Here is a 22,332-nt window from a genome sequence, read left to right as displayed (position 1 = left end):
GACTCCCTCCACAATGGACAATGCTTGACTCCTGCTGAGGGCATCGCACAAGGCAGCCAACTCCTCTAGCTAACACTAAACTAACACTTACCTAACCCTAAAGATATTACTACTACTATATACAAAGAAGAATTCTCAGAAACTGAGATGAAAGTGTGAGGTGAAGACACCACACAGAGCTCCGACTCTAAGGCCATGGGTGGTGAGAAGGAACTGAGGGAGTCAGGGAGGCAGCACCTTTATATGGCATGGGGAGGGGTTGCAGCTGCAGAGCGTGAGCACTGACCCTACAGGTTCTGCTAGGCAAAGTTCTCTATCTCTGCTGCGAGGGGGACGTGTACCCATATAGAATACATGGCTGCCTCTACTTGAAGGAGAACCTTGTATAAAGATGCTGATTAATTCCTGCTGACTCACTGTGGCAGATGTGACTATTAACTCCACCCTGGATATGAGGGGGATTCTTTAGGCAGAGTGACTTAGTTTCTAGGACAGAGAGATCTCTTCAGGAAAAGCCATGATAGACAGAAAGTTTAGGTTTGCATTTGTGTTGTTCTTTGAATTATCCGAGAAGTCCAGGAGTGGGGGGCTAGGTTTGGACAAAATACAGGGTATGTATATTACATTAAGAGCAGAGAGGGAGCGCCACCTGTTTCGAGACTCCTATTGCAAAGATCCTGAACCATCCACTTGAATTCTGTCCTAGAAACTAAATTCTATAGTTTAGGTTCAGGCTGGGTCCAGAGATCTGGAGGATGACTACTGGGTAAGCAATAGCTTCTTCAATATCTATCTCAGATACTAGGGTACAGTTCAGACAAAGCACAAAAGCATGAACTATGGAGGAGTGCTAAGCACTTTTGCACTGAGTGTCTCCACTCGCTAAGGACATGGTCAATGAACAATTAATTATAAAAGGCTTGTGAGAAGCAACAGAAAAAAAGAAAAAATATAATTAACCAAAATCTCTGCAATTTATCTTGCATGATATCAGATTAGAGAATATTGGGAAATACTGGAATACCCAGAGAGAAGTTGCTGGTTACAGGTTTGGGAGAATTGATCAGGCCAGTCAAATCATCAACTCAGCTATTATCAAAGAAAGATACATTCGTCAAGGCTATGGGGGTGGGAAAGAAGGGATGAATATGAAATCCAGTAGTTCTGGCTCAATAGTACAACTGCAGCTATCTCTGGTTTTACATAAAGAAATATCTAGAAGAAATATTGGGAGTAAGACTCTGATGTCCTTGCCTGGAGATCAGACACCTCACTGGAGTTAAAACAAAGGCTTGGTCAACAAAGTAAAGAGTACAAGCCACAACATTTAAAGCAACTTCTATTTGGTAATGGAAATCTTTTAAAATGACCTCAGTGAAAGCCTCTATCCAGTCAGAAATAGTTTCATTGAAGGCCAGATGAACTAACAGATACTAAATAGGGATACTAAATTGATTTAAAAAACCAAAAGTTATAAAGCTAATGGAACAATAAAGAATCAAATTCCAGAAAAAGTGGTCTTTCAAATACAGCAGTGACTCGTGTTTACTACCTTTAGTCAACATGGAACAAAACAAATTTCATTTTCCCCAATTAATATTTACTAACCTCAATTAACATTTTATTATCTGAATAATTATTTACTTTATTTTATTGAAAAAACATTCTAAAGAAGAAAGTTCATTAAGCAAATTGTAAACAATTATGGCCTTCAAAAAACGTATTCATGAATAACATCTCTGTTCTCCTCCAAATGATCACAATGGGATAAACTAGTAGGACATTGTATTCCTTTGGTTGATAAGTGAATAAAAGGGATAGATCATGACTTCAGTTTCAAGGTATGACTGATGTCACAATGGATTTTCAAGCAGTATGAAGAGGAATATTGGGAGAAAACAGCTCCTCTGCATGAACAACTTATTAATTTCAAATTAAATTTTTAAAAGGAAAAATAAAGAGATCCAAAATTAGCAAGACTTATGTTTAATTTTTCATCCAAGTATGCAAATTCATCTTTGTTAGCAACTATACGTAAGTAATTTGGAAACCATTATAGTACTCCGATTCTGCTATTGGTTAGTAGACAAACTAATGATATTATTTTATTTCTTATATACCAAATGTCCTGATAAATCTAAGAAGAAAAGTATCAGAGGGGTAGTCGTGCCACCAGACTCCTCAGAAGAAAACATGCTCAACCTATTTCAGATTCACCTTACACTTAGAAATCAATTCCCTACACAGCATGCAAGATTCATCTCCAGCATAACAATTCTTGTAATATCTCTGTGCATCCATCAGGAAAGACTATGTATACAATTGGAACAAAAGGATAACAGGACTGAATTTGTTTTGCAAAACAATAGGTTTTCCTTATTTTGACAGAGACTAAAGGGGAAGACGGGAATAAAAAGTTACAATCCACTGAAGTGAAACTCCACACGTGCTCTTGGCAGGTAGGCACACGTGTAACAGCTGCATGTCTGTGAAGGTTTAGATTATCTCTAGTGTTTTAATCCTTTCCCTATGGGTTTTTTTCTTGCTTAAGTGAGGGCATTATCTGCGAAGTTCCCATCCTCTTCACATTCGGGTCACTGTCATGATGCCCGTCAGAAACTTCCACAGCCACACTTGAGGAGTAACTTGAGCATATTTTACATGTCCTACTTATTTATACTTGTTAAATTAACTGTGTGTTAGCTGCTCACCTATCCTATCCATTATCTGTTTAGGCTCCCCACCATAAGCTGTGATACAACCTGATGGAAAATTAACACATGGACTCACCATGAAAGCTGGATAAATATTAAATATGTTAGCAACAGAGAAAGGACAGAGACAAACGAGCGTTCAGTTTTGAGACACTGGATCTGGTTTTCTTTCAATATGTATACTGACTCATTAAATATATTTATATTCAGAATAGGGCTGTCAATTAATTGGAGTTAACTCATGCGATTAACTAAAAAAATTAATTGTGATTAAAATAATTAATTGTGATTAATCACACTGTTAAACAATAGAATACCAATTGAAATTTATTAAATATTTTCAGATGTTTTTCTACATTTTCAAATATATTGATTTCTATTACAACACAGAATACAAAGTGTACAGTGCTCACTTTATATTATTATTTTATTACAAATATTTGCACTGAAACAAAAGAAATAGTATGTTTCAATTCACCCCATACAAGTACTGTAGTGCAATCTCTTTATCATGAAAGTGCAACTTACAAATGTAGATTTTTTTTTGGTAACATAATGGCTCTCAAAAACAAAACAATGTAAAAGTTTAGAGCCTACAAGTCCACTCAGTCTTACTTCTTGTTCAGCCAATCGTTAAGACAAACACGTTTGTTTACATGTACAGGAGATAATGCTGCCCTCTTCTTATTCACAGTGTCACCTGAAAGTGAGAACAGGTGTTCGTATGGCACTTTTGTAGCTGGTATTGCAAGGTATTTGTGTGCCAGATATGCTAAACATTCATATGCCCCTTCATGCTTCAGCCACCATTCCAGAGGATATGCTTCCATGCTGATGATGCTCATTAAAAAATAATGCATTAATTGAATTTGTGACTGAACTCCTTGGGGGAGAACTGTATGTCTTTGGCTCTGTTTTACCCGCATTCTGCCATTTATTTCATGGTATAGCAATCTCGGATGATGACCAAGCACATGTTTGTTTTAAGAACACTTTCAGAGTAGATTTGACAAAACACAAAGAAGATACCAATGGAGATTTCTAAAAATAGCTACAGCACTCAACCCAAGGTTTAAGAACCGGAAGTACCTTCCAAAATCTGAGAGGGACAAGGTGTGGAGCATGCTTTCAGAAGTCTTAAAAGAGCAACACTCCGATGCGGAAACTACAGAACCCAAACCACCAAAAAAGAAAATCAACCTTCTGCTGGTGGCATCTGACTCAGATGATGAAAATGAACATGCATCAGTCCGCTCTGCTTTGGATCGTTATCGAGCAGAACCCATCATCAGCATGGATGCACGTCCTATGGAATGGTGGTTGAAGCACGAAGGGACATATGAATCTTTAGTGCATCTGGCACGTAAATATCTTGTGATGCTGGCTACAACAGTGCCATGCAAGCGCCTGTTCTCACTTTCAGGTGACATTGTAAACAAGAAGCAGGCAGCATTATCTCCTGCAAATTGTAACCAAGTTTGTTTGTCTGAGTGATTGGCTGAAGTAAGACTGAGTGGACTTGTAGGCTCTAAAGTTTTACATTGTTTTATTTTTCAATGCAGTTATTTTTTGTACATAAATCTACATTTCTAAATTCAACTTTCACGATAGAGATTGCACTACAGTACTTGTATGAGGTGAATTGAAAAATACCATTTCTTTTGCTTTTTACAGTGCAAATATTTGTAATAAAAAATAAAGTGAGCACTATACACTTTGTATTCTGTAGAAGACATCCACAAATATTTAAATGAATGGTATTCTATTGTTGTTTAATGTGATTAATCGCATGATTAATTTTTTTAATCGCTTGACAGCCCAAATTCAGAATATTTTTAAATAATCTGACCAATTTTTTGTCATACTTGCCAGCATAGAGAGCTAAGCCAATAATCTGCAAATGTTCACAGACATACAAACTTTTATGTAAAAAAAAATAAAAACAAAAAACAAAAAAACTTTTCACTTACTATAAAGCTAGAATTTTGGCTGATTCTACAGAAGTAGAATACAGTTCTTTAACTCAAATTTTAACCATGTATATTTAGTATATTAATGAAATTGGGCGCTTTATTACACATGTGTAATCATATTAAGCCAATGAGTGTGAGTGTGTGTGTGTGTGTGTGTGTGTGTAACACCATTTTGACCCATTGTCTTTGGGGGTTTTGTCTGTTTTGTTTTTAAATTCAATTACCACATGCTTGCCATTTAGTAAAAGCACGTACTTACTAAAATAAAAATAAAAACAAACTAAAACCCCAACCAAACCACCAAAAAACTCCAAAGCAAAGAAAACCACAACAAAAACACTAGCAACCCACCCAAACTGGACATATAGCACTTCACTGATGCTGTTGTGCATGTGTACATTTACTATCCTTCCCATCTACTCCCAAGGCTGTTGCATTTGGAAAAGGAACCAACCCATGGCTTATTTGGGTTATGCTGATTTGTCACTGGGTGCAAATCAAAGAGTTTTATAATTACTTGTTGTGACGTTGTCTAATTAAAATATAACCATGCAAATCATTATTGCTACCACTGTTATATAATTGCAACGAAGCTTATACAAAGTGTAACACATGGCCAGAAAGGGTTAAGCATCCTGCAGGCTAATTGACCCAGAGTCAACCTGTAAAGACATGTTAGAAATGATAATTAGGGCCATTCTATGGTAGATTGGCTAGAACTTTGAAATACAAACCTATATTGTTAGAAATTAGAGGTGATACTAATTGTATGTGTGTACTCATATCTTGTTAAGATGTTAGCCATGTAAACAGACAGTTCCTGTCTGTCACTATAGCTATTGATTCAGAGATCAAAAGGAAATATTAACATTTAGATGAATCTTGGGTGCAATAATGTAATTGTCTATATGTCTCTTTGAAGTTTGTGATAGACTGTCTAATGGATAAATTGCCTTGTGTTAATTTGGGTAACTAATTACTGGTGATGCTTAGGAAATAAGTCTCCATAATTGCCTATTGTTCACCAAAGGACTCCAACCTGTCAAAAAACTCTATAAAAAAGGGCTTGGGTCCTGATCCTTTTTCTCAGACCTGCTTAATGCTTCATGCAGGGGAAGCTTGAGTCGAAAGGTTGAGATCTCCAGAATCCCAATCTGGAATCACCCTGAATGCAAACATTGGACTATAACCTATGAGCTAATTCTGAAAGAACTCTTTGCAACTATAAATCCCACCATGTCTGCTATGAATCTGAATCTCAAGAATTGAACTCATGTGTGTATGTATACTGATCTTTTAACCCAGTGGTCCCCAACCTTTCTGTTGTAATAACATATTCATGTTCCCAGAAGAGTGTGGCGGGCGCCGGATGACCAGTCGCCGAAATGCCGCCGGGAAGGGGCAACGCCAAGAAGCACCGCCACCACAATGCCGCTGCTTCTTGGCGGCATTTCGGCGGCGACGCTTCTTGATGACGCCACTTCTCGGCGGCATTTCGGCGGCTGGTTGTCCGGCAGCCGCGCTTCTCGGTGGCGGGTTGTCCAGCGGAAGCGCTCCCTTGTCAGGAGGCGGGTGCACATAAATGCCCTGGCGGGCGCCGCGTTGAGGACCCCTGTTTTAACCAATACCCTCTCTCTCTCTTCTTTTTAAATAAATTTTAGTTTAGTTAAAAAGAATTGGCTGTAAGTGTGTATTTGGGTAAGATCTGAAATATTCATTAACCTGCAGGGTAATCTGTCAGATCCTTTGGATTGGTAGAACTTTTTTGTACGATGAATAAGATTTTCAGTAATCCTCATCATATTTGCCTTGGGAGGAGGTCTAAGGCTGGGTTGCTTTAAAGAAACTGTGTTGTTGGCTTCTGGGTAACCAGTGAGTTGTTACAGAAGCTGTTTTGGTAAATCTAAGTATTTGAATATCCACCAGCTTTGGGCATTGCCTGCCCCATTCTTTGCAGTTCACCCTAGTTGAGTGACCTCAGTTGGCTCCCCTGGGACTCCAGTCACACTTGTAAACTCATAAAAACACAAACTCTGTGCTTTGCTTAATCTTATCAAGATAAGACTTTGAAGCAAAAGAAGAAAAAAAACCGGTCTTCCTGACACCTATTTTATCCTGTTTTAACAAAACTCTATAGTTTTAAGAGCTCAGAGGGAGATTTTCAAAGGCACAAAAGGGAGTTAGGTGCCCAGCATGGAAATGTATATATATATTTTGAAAGCTGTATTCTGGTTTATGAAAGGAAAATGTTGCCTTTACCTTATTGATAAGTATGACGATATCACCTTCTTTGATTGTTAGTTCATCTTCATTCTGTGCTTCATACGGAAATATTACTTTGCAATACTCCTTGACTGAAAGGAAAAATGTGCAATTCAATAAACAATCTTTTAACATTTTTTATCCAGCTATTTTACTATAAATATAATCATGTTATACTTTGTAAGTGTCTCTATATAAGATATTGTTTTATCTTTTTGCTATTTGTTTCTCTGTAGATTGTAGACCTTCACAAATTGCATGAAATATTCAGAAGTTCTGTATTGACAATTCCTGCATTTATCAGCTAGGAAGGAAAAAAAACAGTTTTGTAGCCACATGTCATGAACCATTTCCATCAAAATAAATGTAATCGTTTGTTATTCCCATCAATGCTTCTGTATTTCTTTCCATAGGCTCACAGAAATTAGAGATGGAAAAGACCTAGGAGGCCAGATAGTCCATTTATCCTCCTGCCAATGCAAGACAATAGATATTTCTAATCTGGTGACTCATAAATATTTCCCTGTATATACATCACTAATGGATGTTTTCCAACATTACTATAAAGTTTTTTCCTCCTTTCTTTCTTCACTGTCTATAAATAATGTGTCTTCTTAGTTCTCAGATCCCAAACACACCTACTCCTAATCATCAACACAACTGTCGTAAAAAAAAATCATTTAATTATGACTTGTTGCTATGCAGCGAAGAAAAGTGTGCCAATCCTCACTGAGAAGTTACAAGGACATAGGATCATTCATTTCTGGTATTAGAGTATATATAAAAATATACAATATTTTAAATCAGAGTCCTCTACTAGAAAGATAGCTGGATCCTTTGTAGATTAAGTAATTACAAAATACACATCTATATAAGACGGTGCATGGGGATGCACTGTGCTTGAACAATTAGACCGTTTAAATGGGGGTAAGGGTCTTTTCTGGTTCACATATTATTACTTAGCAGGGGATGAATTTTAAGTTGCTGTGAAGCGAGTATGTCAAGATCTCTCTGGCTCACAGCTCTCTTCTTGCCAGCCAGGAAAACTAGTATATGAACCATCGGTTTGTAGCCTCTTTCCTCCTCTGAAGAAATAATAATCAGGAAAGGAGGATGAGCACCCTTCTAGAAAGATCCTCTGACAAGAGCCAAGGAGGAAGAGGTTGATCCTCCTGCTACTTTCCAGAAATAGAGAACATCCTTCAATAACAATTTCCAAATACTATTATTTATGTATTAGTTGCTCAGAACAAAATAACGGTCTCCAAGGATTCAGCATGGGAGAACCTGAAACCCACAATTAAGATTTGAGGTGGGAAGCAAGTGGTTAACTACCAGTCTGTAAGTTGAGTCTTGTACCTCTCCATCTTTTCTCTGGGGTCAAGCAAGGAAGTTACTCCAGCTCAACATATTGAGCAGTTCCTCTGGGGTGCTTGACCCCATATCACTGTAGGAGGGAGCAGGCAGAATAGTGGAGATATGGGGGTGGAAGGCTTACATGCACTGGTCTAGAACAGCTGGTTGTGGAGCAAGTGAACTGCAAGGAGAGAGAGACTGATAAAATCCACTATGTTCTCACCATTTCATTTACATGTGGGCTATCATCATCATAATTTTGTCTTTATAGAATCTACACACCACAAAGAAAGATTTTGACAAATAACAGATGTAATAAATGTATACAGAACCGGTACCAATTTAAGGCTGTATTGCAAAAAAGTGTGTGCAGCATCTTGTGTAAAGCCTCTTGTTATTAGGCAGGACCTTAATGATTCATTTTTATGACACAGAATGGAATGTTGGGAGGGGCTGTCGGAGGAAGTGATTTTCCTTTTTGAATGAGACTCGGGGACTTTGCATTCTCAGGTGCATACATTATTCCTCCATGAATTAATTGGATGTTATGTTCTCAGTATCAGGTGGGAAACAATGCACAGCAGTCTACGGTGAATCAGTAGAAAGAAAGTATTACATTAGAATTAAAACCCCAGTGCTCTCAGAGAAGAGCTCACAGAAAAGGGGAATATATCTAGGTGTTAGTAACACTTATGAGTGTGTAGTCAGATGGGTGACTGCATAAAAAAGATGAATCAACCTCTGGAAAGCATAACTGTTTAGGAGAAGCAAAAATAAATAGTCAACAGGCTCAGTAGGTCAAACATATAAAATCATATTAACAAAATGAGGTAATATTCTACTTTTTTTCATCACATTAAGACTTCCATAATCATCTGAGCCCAATATAACAACAGGATTAAAATGTTCTTACTTCCAGCAATCATGTTTAGACAGACTAAAAGAAAGGGACAGATTCTAATCTCAGACACACAACATATATGTATACAAAAATAAAATTTTCTGAGACATGTCAACAATCAAGGTCAGACTCAAGCCCATGAAATGTAATGGGATGCTGCTTTTTCAGCCTATTATGCTGGTTGCCAACAAAGAGGTGAGATACACTGGGTATTTACACTGAAAAACTACCTCCTAGAGACCTCAATGGAATTGACTTTTTTTAAAAATGAGATCAACAGTAAATGAGTGGTGAAAACAATGGCTGCCAGTAGAAATCTGACAAATGACAGCTGTAGACAATAACAAAATAGACACATGCCAAACTCTATCCCGCTGCACCAAAAAGAAAATGTTTGTATAGCCCCTATATTTAGTACTCCCAGCTGCCAGTTTTGTACCCCTTCTTCATCGGCTTCACACTGTGGACTAGTATACAAGGCACACAAACCTGCAGCACTCTTCTTAAGTTCCACCAAATGCCTTGAAATTTCTCTTTGACCTAATGTAAAGGTACGTTTTTAAAATAAGACTCCCTCCCAAACATATGCACATGCAAATTTTGGCAAAGAAATACTGGGGGGAGAGGGGAAGATAAAGACATGCAATTTGATGATTTTCAGTTCTTACTTAATACTTTAAAATGATATTGCTATGTTTACTCTTTCAAATTATATAAAGTGCCAATAAAAAAACTTGAATCCCAAGTCTTCCTCGCCCCCCAAAATGGAGAAATAACCCTTCTTTCCCAATTCACATTCCTCAGGAAACAGACTGAGTGAACCGACAGGCCTTAAAATTGCCCCTGAAAATTAACAAACTCAACCTCTTTTGCAGTGGGGTCCAATTATGGCCCTCTGCACTCTTAACTGTGGCCGCTGAGGGAGTCGTCATCCTTTTTTTTTTTAAATGGTGAAGCAGACTTGACTGAATAATCTAGAACTACCACCAATTCTAATTCCTAAATACTTAGCAGTTTTTATTCTCTCACTCTACCCTGTGTCTTTCAGGTAAAACGCCTTTCTAATATTACTCCATTTCCCTGATATTTTTACTAAATAACATAATGTAACTTTTGTTACCTTAAGATGTTTGAGTTCCTCAGAAAGCTTTTCCCTGTCTTTATCAAAGCCTGTACATACCCATAAAAGGGGATCAATTGTTTCTTCCACCTTACAGAGTACACATAGTCCATCTTTGTGTCTATTTATTAAAAAAAAATTGTTTAAGCCACAACAGCTAGTTAGTACTCTAAACTAAATTATTTCACTTTTTCTACTCAGGCTCTGATGTATGTTGTTATCCTCAGCTGTATGGCACAACTCAAAAAATCTTCTTCCGCTTTCTTCATTAATCCCAAATTTTTGCCATTCCTTTTTTAGGTTTTTCTGTACTAGGCTTTTAAATTCCTGTTTACTCAAGGGTATTTCTATGCCAGTCCTTTCATTTCATTGTCTGCCTTTTCATTCCCTGTTATCCCAATATGCTCTAGGATCCAAGCTAATGCTACACGTATCCCCACCTGTAGTAACTTTCATTAGAAATATAATTTCATTGATTAAATCACTTCTACATACAGAAACACCTTTTTTTAATCATCATAAGACCTCAGACTGAGTAAAAAACAAAATAAGAATCACCACTTCTGTTGGGAGTACACCCCAGATCTGATTTAATGCTAGCATTATTACTACTAGTTTGGCTGTCATGACAGCTATAAAATCAGATTTTCTGTTAGAAGTACTAATGCCAACTTTTGGTATACAATATGCTGCCCCTACTCTTCCTGTTTTTTCTTTTTTGGATCCATCTGTATATATTTGAAAAAACAACAACTACTTTTCATTTATATACTGGTACACTTCATTTTTATTACCTACTGTCTCTTTTTTATGCTTAAATTTATAAAATAAATCTAAATCCGCATTTGGACATGCAACTTTCCATCTATAACTAATTTCCCCATGACTAATAGTTTTGACTTTGTTTAGCTTTTCCTTGCCTTTCAACTTCTGCTTCCACACTTTAACTTGATCATGTGGATTTCTAACATCATGGGCTATCATTCGCCTATCGAATTTTCAACATTCCTCATATATTTGTTTGGTATTTTCCTCATTGCAATTCCCATTAACTTTTGGCCCAGAAAGTTAGGTCCAGTTGTAGCGTAACTGGCATTTCACTAGAAGCTACCTGTAGTGTGTATATGAGTGTAGTAATAAATGAACCGCATACAACTCGCAGTGCCTGGGCTTATATTAAATCTAATTTTTTAAGTTCTGATTTTGATGCAGACCCAAAACCTTGGCAGCCATAGTCAATAACTGGGTCAATTATAGCTCTGTATACTATCAACAGTGTTTTCTTATCTGCCCCCCAAGCAGTCCCAGCCAAACTTATAAGCAGGTTACTACTTCCTGTATGTTTATCTTTAACACAGTCTATATGATCTTTCCAAAGTAATTTAGTATTAAATATTACCCCTAGAAATTAAAACCTTTTACCTATGTCTATTTGTTCTCCATACCAATACAGTTGACATTCCTTTATAACTTTCCGTATCGTAAAGACCAATACTTTGATTTTAGTGATGGAGAATTTGAAACCTCATGCATTTCCCCTGTCAGAGGTCTTTTGTAACGCTTTGTTGATTCTCTTTTCTCCCACTTCAGTATTCCTGCTCCTAACCCACAGAGCACAATCATCTGCAAATAGAGTGACACCTACTCTGGCACTTATTCATGTTGGGAGATCATTTATTATTATATTAAAGAAGATCAGGCTGATAACACTTCCTCGTGGTGTATCATTTTTAACATTACATACTGTATATTTGACATAATTTTCCCAACTTTGACCTGCCTGGTCTTTTTACTCAAAAATTCTCTAATCCACCCATATATCCTTTCCCTTATCCCTTGTGCACCTATTTGGTACAACAAGCCTTCCTTCCACAGCATGTCATAAAACTTTTCAATATCTATGAAGATAGCTATCACAAAACCTTTACCAACCCATGCAACAAACCTCGATGCCAACTCTGCCCACATATCTACACCAGCAACACCATCACAGGACCTAACCAGATCAGCTACAACATCACCGGCTCATTCACTTGCACGTCCACCAATGTTATATATGCCATCATGTGCCAGCAATGCCCCTCTGCTATGTACATTGGCCAAACTGGACAGTCACTACGCAAGAGGATAAATGGACACAAGTCAGATATCAGGAATGGCAATATACAAAAACCTGTAGGAGAACACTTCAACCTCCCTGGCCACACAATAGCAGATGTAAAGGTAGCCATCTTACAGCAAAAAAACTTCAGGACCAGACTCCAAAGAGAAACTGCTGAGCTCCAGTTCATTTGCAAATTTGACACCATCAGATCAGGATTAAACAAAGACTGTGAATGGCTATCCAACTACAGAAGCAGTTTCTCCTCCCTTGGTGTTCACACCTCAACTGCTAGCAGAGCACCTCATCCTCCCTGATTGAGCTAACCTCGTTATCTCCATACTGATTTATACCTGCCTCTGGAAATTTCCATTACTTGCATCTGAAGAAGTGAGGTTTTTACCCACGAAAGCTTATGCTCCAATACTTCTGTTAGTCTTAAAGGTGCCACAGGACCCCCTGTTGCTTTTCACAAAACCTTTGTGCCCCATACAGCTTCTAATTTAACAATTTGATCAACGGTGCATCTTCCTCTCCAAAAACCACTCTGCACCTCATCTACAATGCCACTGTTTTCCAAATAGGCAGCCAATCTTTCATTCATCATTCTCTCCATACTTTTTACCCAGGCAGACTGTAAGGGCAATAGGTCTACAGGCACCACTTCTGTGGAGTTTGCCTGGTTTCTGCATTCGTATGTTTTTGACAGTTTGCCTGGTTTTTGCACTGGAACTACTGCACGTTTCTATTCTATTCTTATCACTCCTTTTTCCCATATAGTATTATTGTCATTACCACAGGTCTTGAACCCAGGCCTGCAGGATTCCTGGGAGCAGCCACACTCCAATCCTCCATCTGGCAGCCTGCTGACAATGGCTTACCTGGGACCCACCAAACCCCGCCCCAGTGTGAGGCTCCAACCCTGAAGTCCAACTGGTGGAATCCCAGAGCAGCTGACTGGTCCACTGGCAGCAGGAGGAACAGGAAGCTCCACCCTGTTCTGGACGGTATGCCTTGTGTTTCCTGCTCTGTGGCTTGGTTTCCTGGAATCCTGACCAGGCTTGACTCTTGGCATCTGACTTGTGGTTCCTAACCTCCAGTTATTCTCCTGCCTCTGACCCTCTAGTACAGGCCTGCACAACTCGTAAAGCGGCGAGGGCCATATTACTCCAAAGAAAACAGCTGAGGGCGGAAACCCCCCTGGCCCCACCGAACCCCCCCCCCCAGCCCTCTCGAAACACAACACCCCGCCCCCAGCGCCGCTCTCCCCGTGGAAACAACCCCCCCCAGCACCGCCGAAACACCCCCCCCCCCCCCCAGCGCTGCCCGCCCCATGGAAACAAATCCTCCTTCCCCAGTGCTGCCCCACCAAAACAGCGGTATTGAACCTTTGTAATATGTTATAGCGGGCTCCTAAGGTAGTATAATTAAGGTAAAAGAAAAATGTCTTTTTGCTAGAAGTAGAATAAGATCTTCCCCCCCACTTTGTAATCAATTGCCCTGTTGAATGAATGAGGTGTGAATGAGGAAGGCGTGGAAGGCAGGCACCTCCAGACAGCTGCAACCCTTGGAGAGGGGACTGGAGCCAGACCAGATCAGTAGACCAGGTCAGCTCCCCTCCCCCGCCGCCGGCTCACCTGCACCCCCGCCACTGCCTGCCCGCTCGCCTCCTCAGCCCCCCTCCCTCACCCGCCGCTTGCCTACTCACCCCAGTGAGCCCACCTACTCACCCCCCGCGGGCCGCACAGTGAGCCCATGCGGGCCGCATGCGGCCCCCGGGCCACATGTTGTGCAGGCCTGCTCTAGTATCCTGATCTGGCCTGACTCTGGTTCCCAAGTCGTGGTTCTGACCTCTAGTTTGTCTTCTGCTTCTGACCTCCTGATATCCTGACCCAGCCAACTCTTGACTCTGGTCTATTGCGGACTCTGTCTCTGCTAGGTCTGGCCTCCCATGACAGATATATAACTACAAGAGAACCCTCAAACTGCTTTCAAAGAGATATTTAAACACTATGTTGCATATATTATCTTTACATAGGGATGTATTCTTGCTGATATCAATAGCTTTCTCAAGTTCCCACATACAAAACCATTAATTCAGTAAATAAATATAAAGATACCAACTACACTGTTCATGATTCTCTTCAATGAATTGTATTTTATTCTTGTAGAAAACTGCCCTTTGATTTTCATCATTACTCATCCCTCGAAAAGCTTCTACTAAAACTTCTGCTTTCTCATTATCAGAACATCTAACTATTTTGTCAATCCCAATAAGGCCTGGCCTCCTCTTGGTCTGAATTCCATTCATTCTTCTAATTTGCCTGTACATTTCTGATGTCTTGGTATCTTTATTTATCTGCCCACAGTACTTCTTCTCACGCTCTGTTTTTTGGTTTTTTGGGGGTTTTTTTTGGGTTTTTTTGGTAAGTCTTTGTGCTGTTGCCTTACTTCTTTTACACTTCATTAGATCTTCACTATTACTTGCATTTTTTGCTTTTTTATAGGCTTTATTCCTTTATTTAACTGCCATTTTGCACTTCTCACTCCACCATGGAAGTGAGGTTTTGTTTTGGGTACTTCAATATCTTAGGTCTGGCTAGAGTAGCTGCTGCTATTAATCCTTTTACTATATTGTCACTGAAATTCTCTGTCATCATTCACATAAAGCTTTCTTAAAATTCCAGGTGGTTAATCTTCCATTACATTCAACCTTACCTTGCCCTTGAAAAGTAATATGTATGGGGAAATGATCACTCCCCATTCCTTCTTCCTTATGCGTTTCCCAGTTGTGTCTACTTGCAATATCTGCTGTTATAATTTCCAGGACTAAGCAAGAAAGATTACCATCTGCTGCATTAAATTGAGTTGGGGTGTCATTGTTTAGAACCACTACATTGTTTTCATCAACAAAACTCTTGAGGGAGTCTGTGTTAAGAAGAAAAAATGTATTTGACTAATTTAAAGTCCATTCCCTAGGCCATATCCTGTGATTTTTAAAATGAAGTGTTTTAACCTGGCCTTTTACTATGGAGAGGCAATAGAGGGGGACCCTCTCTCGAGCTGCCTCTTATCACTCCTGGTGCAGTCCCAATAGCAGCTCTGATGTGACTCAGGAATGCCCTGAGCAGCTGCTGTACCTTATCTGCTGCAGCGGCTCAGGAGCTCCCTCAATGGCCATTTGCTGCATCTCCAGGGATGGAGGAGAATGGTTCTGGCTGCTCCATTGCCAGCTTCCCCACCAGGCTGTGGGAGCCCCAGGGAGAATAGAACAGGAGCTCAACTGGCTGTGCCTAATCCCAGAAAAAAACATGGAGTAAAACATGGTTCCCCACTTCCACACAATCACTCAGGGCACTGGGAAAAGGGAAGAGAATCAGAGAACTAACAGCTCTCTGATTCTCTACCACAGCCTGAGCCCCAGCACAGGTTACAGCAGTCCAGGGGCTGCTTTAAGTTGTATAAACTGGCTATGGTCTCCAAGGAACAATACCCCCGGAGGGGGGGGGGGGGAGCTAGAATGCAACTCACTCCAGCTACTCCCCTCCTCCATGCCCCAGAATCTGTTTGAAAGTACTGAACATAGCTCCTTCCTTGATCTGTTTGAAATATGTTTGGCACTCAGGCAAAAAGCCCAGCTTTATTGAAAGAAGAGGGCAAGCAAGTTCCAAAGTTAAGGATAACTTGGAAACTGCAGCTAGTGCAGAATGTGGATGCCTAATTACTTAGGCCTGGTCTACACTACACCTTTAATTCGGATTTAGTGGCTTTAATTCGAATTAACTCTGGAACCGTCCACACAACGAAGCCATTTAATTCGAATTAAAGGGCCCTTTAATTCGATTTCTGTACTCCACCCCGACGAGCGGAGTAGCGCCAAAATCGAATTTGTCAATTCGAATTAGCGTTAGTGTGGCCGCAATTCGATGTTATTGGCCTCCAGGAGCTATCCCACAGTGCACCATTGTGACCGCTCTGGCCAGCAATCTGAACTCGCATGCACTGGCCAGGTGGACAGGAAAAGCCCCGGGAACATTTGAATTTCATTTCCTGTTTGCACAGCGTGGAGAGCACAGGTGACCACAGAGAGCTCATCAGCACAGGTAACCATGCAGGCTGATAATCGAAAAAGAGCACCAGCATGGACCGTACAGGAGGTACTGGATTTGATCTCTATATGGGGAGAGGATTCAGTGCTAGCTGAACTGCGTTCGAAAAGACGAAATGCCAAAACTTATGAAAAAATTTCCAAGGGCATGATGGAGAGAGGCCACAATAGGGACACAGATCAGTGCCGCGTGAAAGTCAAGGAGCTCAGACAAGCCTATCAAAAAGCAAAGGAGGCAAACGGTCGCTCCGGGTCAGAGCCGCGGACATGCCGCTTCTACGCTGAGCTAAATGCATTTCTAGGGGGGGCCGCCACCACTACCCCACCTCTGACTGTGGATTCCGAGCTGGGGATAATCTCATCAGGGACACCTGATGATTCCGCGGAAGGGGAAGAGGAGGAGGAGGAGGACGAGCTGGCAGAGAGCACCCAGCTCTCCGTTCTCCCCAACAGCCAGGAACTGTTTCTCACCCTGACTGAAGTACCCTCCCAAGCCTCCCAAGCCAGCACCCAAGACCATGACCCCATGGAAGGGACCTCAGGTGAGTTTACCTTTTAAAATATAAAACATGGTTTAAAAGCAAGCATTTTTAATGATTAATTTGCCCTGAGCACTTGGGATGCATTCGCAGCCAGTACAGCTACTGGAAAAGTCTGTTAACATGTCTGGGGATGGAGCGGAAATCCTCCAGGGACATCTCCATGAAGCTCTCCTGGAGGTACTCCAAAAGCCTTGCCACAAGGTTTCTGGGCAGTGCAGCCTTATTCCGTCCTCCATGGTAGGACACTTGACCACGCCATGCTAGTAGCAAGTAATCTGGTATCATTGCCTGACAGAGCCTGGCAGCGTATGGTCCCGGTGTTTGCTGGCATTCAAGCAACATCCGTTCTTTATCTTGCTGTGTAATCCTCAGGAGAGTGATATCGCTTAGGGTAACCTGGTTGAAATAAGGGAATTTAATTAAGGGGACTGAGGTGGCCGTTCCTACTGGGCTGTTTGCCTGTGGCTGAAAAGAAATCCTTCCCTGCATTTAGCCAAGTGCAAGGGGGGGGGGGAGGATTGGCCCAGAGCTTTTCGCGTTTTGCTAGCAGGGATCTTCCCTGATACCAGCCACGCGGTGGGGGGAGGGAGAAAGCACTCATCCCAGAGAATTCATGGCGGGTGGGGGGCGGGGGGGGTGTTAGTTTGGTTCCTGCAGGGATGTTCCCTGATACCAGCCACGCGGTGGGGGGAGGGATAAAGCACTCATCCCAGAGAATTCATGGCGGGTGGGGGGGGGGGTGTTAGTTTGGTTCCTGCAGGGATCTTCCCTGATACCAGCCACGCGGTGGGGGGAGGGATAAAGCACTCATCCCAGAGAATTCATGGCGGGTGGGGGGGGGGGGTGTTAGTTTGGTTCCTGCAGGGATCTTCCCTGATACCAGCCAGGCGGTGGGGGGAGGGATAAAGCACTCATCCCAGAGAATTGGATGGGGGGGGGGGTGTTAACCTTCAGCAGCAGAAAACAAGCTAACAGGAAAACTGCAGCACAACGGGCTTTGCTTGGTATGTGGGAAAGCAGGGCGCAGAAGCCTAAAGACAGTGGCTTACCATGGCAGCATGCAAGGTGAATTCTGTTGCCCCGACCTGCGTCTGTGATCTCTAGCAGCAAAGCCACAGGCACTCAATATTAAGAGGCAAAATGCGACCTTGCACAGAAATCACATGTGCTATGTAATGTGAATAGTATACACCGTGAAAGAGTATAAGCATTGTTCTGAAAAATGTATCTTTTAAAAAAATTCTCTCCTTTTTTCACTCCCTCCAGCAGGTGCAAATGTTTCAAGCCTCCCTCCTCCTTCCCGAAGGCTATCCCAGATAAGGCGTCGTAAAAAAAAAACGAGAGAAGAGATGTTTTCCGAAATCATGCAATCCACCAGGAATGAAAGAGCTCATCTGAATGAGTGGAAGGAGACGGTTTGCAAGTATAGGAAAGAAGCCAGTGACCGTGAGGACAGGAGGGACCAACGTGAGGACATGAGGGACCAACGTGAGGACATGAGGGACCAACGTGAGGACAGAAGGGACCAACGTGAGGAGAGGAGAGACGCTCGAGATGAGAGGTGGCGGCAGGAAGATCAGAGGAGTCGGGAAGCAACGCTGGGGCTGCTGCGTGAGCAAACAGACATGCTCCGGCGTCTGGTGGAGCTTCAGGAACGGCTGCTGGAGAACCGAGTGCCGCTACAGCCCCTGTATAACCCCCCTACCTCCTCACCATGTTCCATAGCCTCCACACCCAGACGTGTAAGAACACGGGGGGGGAGGCTCCGTACACCCTCCCATTCCACCCCAGTGGACAGCCCAAGCAAAAGGCTGCCATTTTTTTAACCTTTTTTTACTGGGCTTTTCCTTCCCGCTGATCCTCCTCCCAAACCCCACTCAGGTTCTGTGCCGCTACAGCCCCTGTATAACCCCCCTACCTCCTCACCATTTTCCATAGCCTCCCCACCCAGATGTGTAAGAACACGGGGGGGGAGGCTCCGTACACCCTCCCATTCCACCCCAGTGGACAGCCCAAGCAAAAGGCTGCCATTTTCTTAACCTTTTTTTACTGGGCTTTTCCTTCCCGCTGATCCTCCTCCCAAACCCCACTCAGGTTCTCTCCCTCTTTCTATAATCAATTCATAAAGAATAAATGATTTTTAAACAATGGTGACTTTATTTCCTTTGAAAGCAAGCTGGGGGAAGGGGGAGGGTGGGTTCCTTACAGAGAATGAGTCAATAAAGGGGGCGGGTTTTCAGGAAGGATAAACAAACATAAATTTCACACTGTAGCCTGGCCAGTCATGAAACTGGTTTTCAAAGCTTCCCTAATGCGCAGCGCTTCATCGTGTGCTCTTCTAATCGCCCTGGTGTCTGGCTGCGAGTAATCAGCAGCCAGGCGATTTGCCTCAGCCTCCCACCCTGCCATAAAGGTCTCCCCCTTGCTCTCACAGAGATTGTGAAGCACACAGCAAGCAGTAATAACAATGGGGATATTGGTTTGGCTGAGGTCTGAGCGAGTCAATAAGGATCGCCAGCGACCTTTTAAACGGCCAAATGCACATTCTACCACCATTCTGCACTTGCTCAGCCTGTAGTTGAACAACTCCTGACTCCTGTCCAGGCTGCCTGTGTATGGCTTCATGAGCCATGGCATTAAGGGGTAGGCTGGGTCCCCAAGAATAACAATTGGCATTTCAACATCCCCCACGGTTATTTTCTGGTCCGGAAAGTAAGTCCCTTGCTGCAGCCGTTTAAACAGATTGGTGTTCCTGAAGACGCGAGCGTCATGAACCCTTCCCGGCCAGCCCACATGGATGTTGGTGAAACGTCCCTTGTGATCCACAAGTGCTTGCAGCACCATTGAGAAGTACCCCTTGCGGTTTATGTACTGGGTACCCTGGTGCTCCGGTGCCAAGATAGGAATATGGGTTCCATCTATTGCCCCACCACAGTTAGGGAATCCCATTGCAGCAAAGCCATCCACTATGACCTGCACATTTCCCAGAGTCACTACCTTTCGTAGCAGCACCTCCGTGATTGCTTTGGCTACTTGCATCACAGCAGCCCCCACAGTAGATTTGCCCACTCCAAATTGATTCCCGACTGACCGGTAGCTGTCTGGCGTTGCAAGCTTCCACAGGGCTATCGCCACTCGCTTCTCAACTGTGAGGGCTGCTCTCATCTTGGTATTCTGGCGCTTCAGGGCAGGGGAAAGCAAGTCACAAAGTTCCATGAAAGTGCCCTTACGCATGCGAAAGTTTCTCAGCCACTGGGAATCGTCCCACACCTGCAACACTATGCGGTCCCACCAGTCTGTGCTTGTTTCCCGGGCCCAGAATCGGCGTTCAAAGCCTATAACCTGGCCCATTAACATCATAATCTCCAAAGCACCGGGGCCCGCGGTCTCAGAGAATTCTGTGTCCGTGTCCATGTCCTCATCACGCTGGTCGCTGCGCTGCAATCGCCGCCTCCTCCTCTTCCTCGCCTCTTTTTTCTGGTCCTGTGTAAGCATAAACTCCACGAGAAAGCGCGAGGTGTTTATAATGTTCAAGACTGCGTTCTGGAGCACAACGGGATCCATGCTTGATGCAGAATGGAGTCTGCAGAGTTCACTCAGGAAAAAAGGCGCGAAATGGTTGTCTGCCGTTGCTTTCAGGGAGGGAGGGGGAGGCTGTACCCAGAACTACCTGCGACAATGTTTTTTGCCCCATCATGCACTGGGGTCTCAACCCAGAATTCCAAGGGGGGTGGAGACTGCGGGAACTATGGGATAGCTATGTAAAAGCTACCCACAATGCAACGCTCTGGAAATCGATGCTACTATGGTAGCTTGGACGCACACCACCGAATTAATGGTGCCTAGTGTGGCCGAATACATTCGAATTTATAAAATCGGTTTCCTAAATTCGAATTATATAAATTCGAATTAATCCTGTAGTGTAGACATACCCTTAGGTTGGTGCATGGGTCATATTTCTTTCACACACCACAGACTGCACTGGCTTGAAATGTATTTCCAGTGGCAATTCTAAGTATTATGTATAAAGCCCTATATCGTTTGGAGTCCCATTTATCTTTAAAGACCAACTTTCTCCTTGTTCTCTTACCAGAGTCTAAAGATCAGATGTGGCATTCATGCAGACAGTCCACAGATGCGCACATCTAGAGGCCGAAATAGGGCAATTCTCCAGGGAAGGTCCATGACTCTGGAGCTTGCGTTCCCCCTCAGTCCAAGTGGAGGCATAATCCTCTTTTTAAGTCTGATCCTGCTTCTTTCTTGTTAGACAACTAGTGTGATACACTGCAATAAACTTACCTCAGTCTGACACAGCACAAGCACTATGCTAGATTTGTACTTGCAGTTTACTTGAAAATTGATTAAAAAACCCCATCCACATACATTTGACTCTGAAAACCAGCTATTTAGCTCTCCACAGGGAGTCTAAATTCACATACCAACTGAGCTGGGTGCACACGCTAATGGAGTTTGGATAGATAAATAAAAACTACAACACAGTCTGAAAGAAGAAGCCTAAAATTAAGTGAGATTAATCCTATTACTGATATAACATGTTTCTATAAATGGAGGAAGAGATGCTAGAGCACAAAAGACCCTGCACACAATTAAATGAGATAAGACTGCAACTCTGTTGCAAAGACAAACAAACACACCAAACAACTCAAACCCAAATCCAAGGTACAGCAGAATTTAGTTTTACTGCTCAATATCTATACAAATCATTAGAGTCATGATCGAAAACTGGATTACCCAAATAGATTTTTCCACAGAATTTCACCATGTATACTGAGAATATCAGAACACTGCCTCACCACCGTAGAAACAAACAAAACATAACAACCTTGAATAAATTAGAACCTCTCTAATCCAGATTAACTAATCTTTACATTTTATAATGTGTACCAAGAGGTATCTTCTGCCTACTACTCAGGAATATCAGACACAGCATTATAATAAAGTTCCTTATTATACAAAATTTGTTACTTTTACAAAATGTAATACATTTACACATATTATGAAACACCATGAAGTACCTGAAAGTAAATTACAATGCATTTTGTGCTACATTATCCATATTTTTCTATTGCATTTATTTACATTCTAAATTGGCAATTTCAATAATTTGCAATAGTTCTCCCAGTTAATTAGCAACGTTCTGCTGTACAGATTTTCAGAATCCAATCTCATATACTTATAATAATGGATAAATATTTCCTAAAACACAACCTTATCACTACAGGCTAGCGCCCCTC

At 42.0% G+C, this 22,332-nt stretch overlaps 1 protein-coding gene across 1 annotated transcript in view; it reads right to left on the bottom strand.

Annotated features, from left to right (window-relative positions):
- Positions 1–22,332, bottom strand: part of SH3KBP1 (SH3 domain containing kinase binding protein 1) — a 368,936-nt gene that overhangs the window by 75,996 nt on the left and 270,608 nt on the right. Inside the window, exon 9 of the mRNA XM_065400133.1 lies at positions 6,947–7,041. Within this exon, the coding sequence (XP_065256205.1) occupies positions 6,947–7,041 (95 nt within the window). The remainder of the gene's footprint in view (positions 1–6,946; positions 7,042–22,332) is intronic.

This window comes from Emys orbicularis, chromosome 1 (genome assembly GCF_028017835.1).
Source record: "Emys orbicularis isolate rEmyOrb1 chromosome 1, rEmyOrb1.hap1, whole genome shotgun sequence".
NCBI lineage: Eukaryota > Metazoa > Chordata > Testudines > Emydidae > Emys > Emys orbicularis.
This window is presented reverse-complemented; position numbering and strand designations above follow the sequence as displayed.